Genomic DNA, 6,184 nt, shown 5'->3' with positions numbered 1-6,184 from the left:
GTGATTAATTGATCAGGGTATCGCACAATTATTTAATTAAGATTCCTGGGAGGGATTTCTATTTGTGTGACAGGTTAAAAATATAATAAAATTGATAGATTAAAATGATTATACTATTACGCGCGCAGATACTTCCAGTGAAATGAAAAGCGTTTTGAAATTTGAATTTGCGTCAATGTGGAAAATCGGCTTTTGAGCCTTCACGCGCCCCTGGAGGAAACATCAGTTATTGGCTAGTAACAGCAGCAGCGCAATGTAAGAGACACCGAGTCTCTGTATGCGAAAATAGCGGTGTGGGTCATTACAAATCAAACGGACAGAGGGCGGGTAAACAGTCACCGGTGAGGGACATATCCATCTCATCCGTTTGCTCGATGGTGTCACGGCAGAGTCCATCACAGGTAACGTTATAACCTTGAGATGTTTTTCGCAATTAAATTATATATAATCGGGTGCGTCATCCTCTATCCTACGCTCATAATGCGTGATCTACAGAGCAACCGTTACCTGCCACTGCAATTATATAGATATGGTTTCGGTACTTCTTTTTATGAATAAACAATTATTTATATTCTGCTGTTTGCATATGACCAGACCTTTGGCGCTCTAACAGGTCACACAGCCTGTCTGAGATTTCAAAGTCATACAGAATTTGATTCCATGGTATTCTATTCTATTCTATTCTATTTTATTCTATTCCATTCCATTCTTTTCTTTTCTATTCTGTATTCTTTTTTTGGAATACATTTTAACATTTAATACATGAAACCCTACACCTTGCATCCAACCTGTGGATCTTAATATTATTTTCCAACATTTACTTATAGATTGTATTTAACATAACTTTATTATTGAGTAATTATTTATAGTTATTATTGACTTATTAGCTTAATTTGCATTGTTATTTTCATGACAATTAGGCACGTTTCTCATCCAAATTTCTTGACCATAATTTGTCCAGATGTTTCACTTTTAAACTTATATTTTACTTATTTATAATTTTCATTATTCTCAATGACGATTGCCATTAGACTTCTATTAATTTAATACAATAATGAAAACCCTAACCCTAACAATACAATAGATACTTTTTTGTGCATATAAATATATAGCACGGTGCCCTGTATACACACACGGATACATTTTGGGGTACAAATCTAGAGAGATTCTCTTTTAACTAAATGGCACAAAACAAAATAGCCATCTGAGATCTCTTTTAACAAAATATTATTATTCCATTAGTGTCCTAAGATCCAGTACGAGGTGCTTTGGGCCTGAAAATGGACTCTATTTCCCTGTTGGGCAGCAGCCCGGCCAGCACCAAAGTTTGCTTCCTACCCAACGGGCTGAAGAACGGTTCCAGCGAGGGATCTGGCAAGCCCACAGTCGGCATCATCGGATCTGGGGACTTCTCCAAAAGCCTGACCCTCCGGCTGCTCCGCAGTGGGTTTCATGTGGTGGTGGGGAGCCGACAGCCCAAGAGAGCGGCCGAGTCGTTCCCGCATGTGGTAGACGTGACCCATCACGAGGATGCAGTGGGGAAGACCAACATCGTGTTCCTGGCCATTCGCCGAGAGCACTATTCCTCTCTCTGGGACATCAAGCACCTGCTGGCAGGAAAAATACTGGTGGATGTCAGCAACAACAGACGGGTGAACCAGTATCCAGAATCAAACGCAGAATACCTAGCTTCCCTATTCCCAGAATCCATTGTGGTCAAAGGCTTCAATGTGATCTCGTCCTGGGCCATGCAGTCAGGCCCCAGAGACTCCAGTCGACAGGTATGTTGTCCAAAATTCATTGTACTTCAGTGTAATTCAGTGTACCATTTTCCATTTAAATGTCACTCCTGAAACTTTACCACGTGTGCCTGGCCACTAGTGTCTCAACCTGGGCTTAACCTCAGTCCTTATGACCCCCGCCCCTACTAATAAACCTAAACCCATGTTATCCCTAAAATCAGAGGGAAATGAGAGGTGAATGACACTGATGTAGAAGCATCTCACCCTGGTTGTAAACCTAAACCTTCATAAAGGTTTAGGTTTACATAAACCGTTCAATAAACTGTAAACGTGTCCCTCAAATATGATTGGTTGATTGGAATGTTGTTCCAGGAACATGTTGTACTTGGTGACATCACGTTCAATCTATACACTACCAGTGTTATTGATATACTATTATAGTACACAAAACACAACATGAATACAAAGGAAGATATTTTGAAGAATATGGGTAACCAAATTCGTTTTTTATGGGGAAAAAATACTATGGAAGTCAACTGTTTGTTTACAGACATTCTTTAAAACATCTTCTTTTGGACTTAGTATCCAAGGAATGATGATGAGGAGGAGGAAGACGACAATGAGGATTATGTCTTCTGTATTAACAGAGACCTCTTCCAGCCAGCAGTGAATGTGAATGTCTGAGTTTCTGTGAAGAGCTGATTAGAATGATGAACAGATGAGCTGTGGAATCTCTGAGCTGAAAGAGGAATAGATTTTATTAACACTATGAAAGATCCATTAAAGCCGTGCCATAAACCTACTCTTATCTCAGTCTAATTTTGAACGCTTATAAACTCAATGGATTAATTGCACTTTAGTTATGGGTTCTAGGGAATAGTTCTTACTGTATAAAAGCATTCACACTAGTTCATTGGAAATAGTTTTTTTCTGTTGTTTTCCATGCAATGTATTTCTAGCTACTTGGGATGCACTGATATTATACTTGGCCTGTACCGATAACGATTTATTGATAATTATTTTATGTTATTCTATAATATTTTCTAATAAATGAAATAAAAGTAAAACATTAAAAACTAAAACCGACTGTTTTAAATGTTACATGTGAATTAAGGCACCACAAGATTATAATGTACAGTAAGAAAATATATATATTCAATCTGAGATGTGCTCAAGATTACATTTAATAGTCTTATTAATTTATCAATCTATTAAAGATGAACTTTAAAGGAGCGTTCGATGATGGCAAAAGGTTTTAAAATGCCATAATAAGGGAAATGATCTTGTCAATTTAAAATAAATTCAAAACCAATAAGAAAAAAACAATATGATACCGACATGTATTGTGCATCTCTAACGACTCATAAATATATGGGATTCATAAGTCTGACACCACATTGAAAATCTGCCATTCACAATCTATCCGCCTAATTGCTGTTGTGAATGAAGGAAGTTTGTAAAAGGAATGATTATTGATTGCCTGTAATCTCTTTATATAGGTGTATATTTGCAGTAATTCGGCAGACGCTCGACAGCAGCTCATTGAAATGTCCCGTCAGCTCAGTTTCATCCCTGTGGACATGGGCGCCCTCTCCTCTGCCAAGGAGATCGAGAATATGCCACTGCATCTCTTCACAGCCTGGAAAGGACCTGTTTTGACCACCGTCGCATTGTCCATCTTCTTTTTCGCTTACTCCTTTGTGCGGGACATCATCCATCCTTATATGAAAACCAGACAGAGTTTTTTCTACAAGATTCCTCTGGAAATAGTGAACAGGACGCTGCCTGTAGTGGCCATAGTTCTGCTAGCACTGGTGTATTTGGCAGGACAGCTCGCTGCCGTGTACCAGCTCATCTACGGGACGAAGTACCGGCGTTTCCCGTCCTGGTTGGAGGGCTGGCTGGAGAGCCGCAAACAGCTGGGTTTGTTGAGCTTCTTCTTTGGCTGCATACACGTGCTGTACAGCCTCTGCCTGCCCATGAGACGCTCAGAGAGATACCTGATGCTCAACATGGCCTATCAGCAGGTGTGTGTGTGTGTGTGTGTTTTACATCTTTGAGATCCAGCAATTCCACTGAAACCATCCTGAGCATCCTGGACTGTTTGAAGCCAATATAATAATAATATTAAATATTAAGTAAATATATACAGCTACAATAATATTAATAAAAACTATATTATTATTATTATTATATCTTTATGTATTTATTTATTATGATGATGGTCATTATAATAATGACAATAATAATTAAATACAAAATAAATATATACAGATAATAATACAAATATTATTATGATTATTATTTTATCTGTATGCATTTATTATTTATGATGATGATGCTCATAATTATTGTTATTATTAGTATTATTATTATTGATCATCACAAATAAGTAAATAAATAAATATATCCATAAATACATACAGATGTGGTAACAAGAATACCACCAATATTATTAATATGCAGTACATTAAATATGACCAAGCTCATAATTGTCTATTTTGAAATGATCTGCATCAGTTAAAAAACCTCACCAGACAATAACAGAAGCCGTTTCGATGGATAATTAACCATTTCTGTTATTTTTTTTATGAATTTTTGAGTAAATATTGTGCTTTGTTTTAGTAATTTTAATTGAATAAAATCTGCATTTTTAATTAATGAAATTTGTATGTATTTTGTTATGAGTGTTATATCAGCCTTCAGTCATGTCAGTTGAGCACTGATAAAAATGCTTTCCTGTTTTTTTATATTATGCACCAAACCCTATAATTAAAATGTTATCAATAAATGTACATTTAAAATGAGTCTGTGTATGTAAAATAAATCTTTAATATGCATTGTATATCTTTATTACACATTTAAAAAATAAAAATAGGAATATTGCAATATAAGGTATGTATATAAAGTATATTAAAAACCTGTTGTTATATTAAAATACATTTAATAAATTTTTTTTTTTTTTTTCTCTGTAGGTGCATGCCAATATAGAGAACTCATGGAACGAAGAGGAAGTTTGGAGAGTGGAGATGTACGTTTCCTTTGGCATCATGGCTCTGGGGCTTCTCTCTCTATTAGCTGTCACTTCCATCCCATCCATCCATAACGCGCTCAACTGGCGAGAGTTTAGCTTTATCCAGGTAAGACATCAATAGGCAGGTCACGCCACCTCCCCATCTTGCATTTTCGGATAAATATGATGTCAATAAGCATCTATATCCTGTCAGTCTACCCTAGGTTACATCGCACTGCTCATTTCCACGTTCCACGCTCTGCTCTTCGGCTGGCAGCGGGCGTTTCTGGAGGAGTCTTATCGTTTCTACATGCCACCCAATTTTGTCCTGGCTCTGGTTCTACCCGTCACGGTGATAATCGGAAAAGTGGTGTTGCTGCTTCCCTGTGTGAGCCGGAAGCTGAAACAGATCAGGCGTGGATTAGACCCCAGTCAGAGCCGTACCAACCACGAGAGACCAGCAGCCCACGTTTCACCTGAGAGGGTCACCATCATGTAACTCCACCAGTTATTTGATATCACAGTAACGTAAACTCTCAGTCTTTTGTTTCTAGTTGTGCTAATCATACTCATAATACCCGACCACTGTACAGCCCATCTGTAAGTTTACATGTCAGCTGCTTTTTTGGATAAGGGTCATGGACTAAAAGGTTTGTTTGTAATTAGTATTCAGTTCCAGATGATGAATAGGAGTTCAGTTGGAACTGCACTGGTCATGTGACCTCAATTACCCCTTGAAGGAGGATGTCATGTGACTGGATGACCTGATCAAGAGCTTTATTGTATCCCCAAACTTGTTATTTACGCGCACACTACCGTTAAAAAATTTGGGGTTGGTAAAATGTCTCCCATACTTACCAAGGCTGCACTTATTTAATTAAAGTACAATAAAATAGTAATATTGTGAAATATTATTCTAATTTTAATAATTTATTCCTGTGATGGCAAAATTTTCAGCATCATTGCTCCAGTCTTCAGTGTCACATGATCCTTCAGAAATAATTCTAGTATGCTGATTTTGGTGCTCAAGAAATGTGTATTATTATTATTATCATTGTGATGCTGAATATTTTTGTGGAAATGTGATATTTTTTTCTTTCGTAAATAGAACGTTCTTTTTCGGCAGATGTCACCTAAGCCACCAGAGTTAACAAACTTCCAAATAGCTATTTAAGTATTGTAAAATCTCGCCAAAGGTTTACACTTTAAAGGTGCAGTGAGCGATTTCTGAGAAACACTGTTGATATTTGAAATCCACCCAAACAAACACACCCCTCTCTTCATTGCTCCACCCCCAAAACGCACGAACACGCAATGCCAGAGTGGATGTCTCTGGACTCTTTATCATAGCTAAACCAAAGCAAAATAATCCTTTGCGCAAAAATAAAGGGAAGATGATGAATAAACGACAAGAAAGAACAAAAAAATA

At 37.2% G+C, this 6,184-nt stretch overlaps 1 protein-coding gene across 1 annotated transcript; it reads left to right on the top strand.

Annotated features, from left to right (window-relative positions):
• The first annotated feature begins 222 nt into the window (after positions 1-222).
• steap2 (STEAP family member 2, metalloreductase) lies at positions 223-5,673 on the top strand. Its single transcript, XM_056249248.1, has 5 exons — positions 223-401; positions 1,252-1,781; positions 3,242-3,769; positions 4,718-4,882; positions 4,970-5,673. The coding sequence occupies exons 2-5, from the start codon at positions 1,281-1,283 to the stop codon at positions 5,252-5,254; spliced, it is 1,479 nt and encodes a 492-aa protein (XP_056105223.1). The 5' UTR covers positions 223-401; positions 1,252-1,280; the 3' UTR covers positions 5,255-5,673.
• The last annotated feature ends 511 nt before the right edge of the window (positions 5,674-6,184 follow it).

The sequence above is a fragment of the Rhinichthys klamathensis genome, unplaced genomic scaffold (assembly GCF_029890125.1).
Source record: "Rhinichthys klamathensis goyatoka isolate OS25496 unplaced genomic scaffold, OSU_Roscu_1.1 h1tg000059l_1, whole genome shotgun sequence".
Taxonomy (NCBI): Eukaryota; Metazoa; Chordata; class Actinopteri; order Cypriniformes; family Leuciscidae; genus Rhinichthys; species Rhinichthys klamathensis.
The sequence above is the reverse complement of the archived record's forward strand: the minus strand, read 5'-3'. Positions and strand labels throughout refer to the sequence as shown.

Excerpts from the sequence above, each read along its gene's own strand:
- steap2 (XM_056249248.1), top strand. The coding sequence starts at position 1,281 with ATGGACTCTATTTCCCTGTTGGGCAGCAGCCCGGCCAGCACCAAAGTT. Across the intron at positions 1,782-3,241 it reads CCAGAGACTCCAGTCGACAG|GTGTATATTTGCAGTAATTC; the intron begins GTATGTTGTCCA and ends CTCTTTATATAG. Across the intron at positions 3,770-4,717 it reads TCAACATGGCCTATCAGCAG|GTGCATGCCAATATAGAGAA; the intron begins GTGTGTGTGTGT and ends TTTTCTCTGTAG.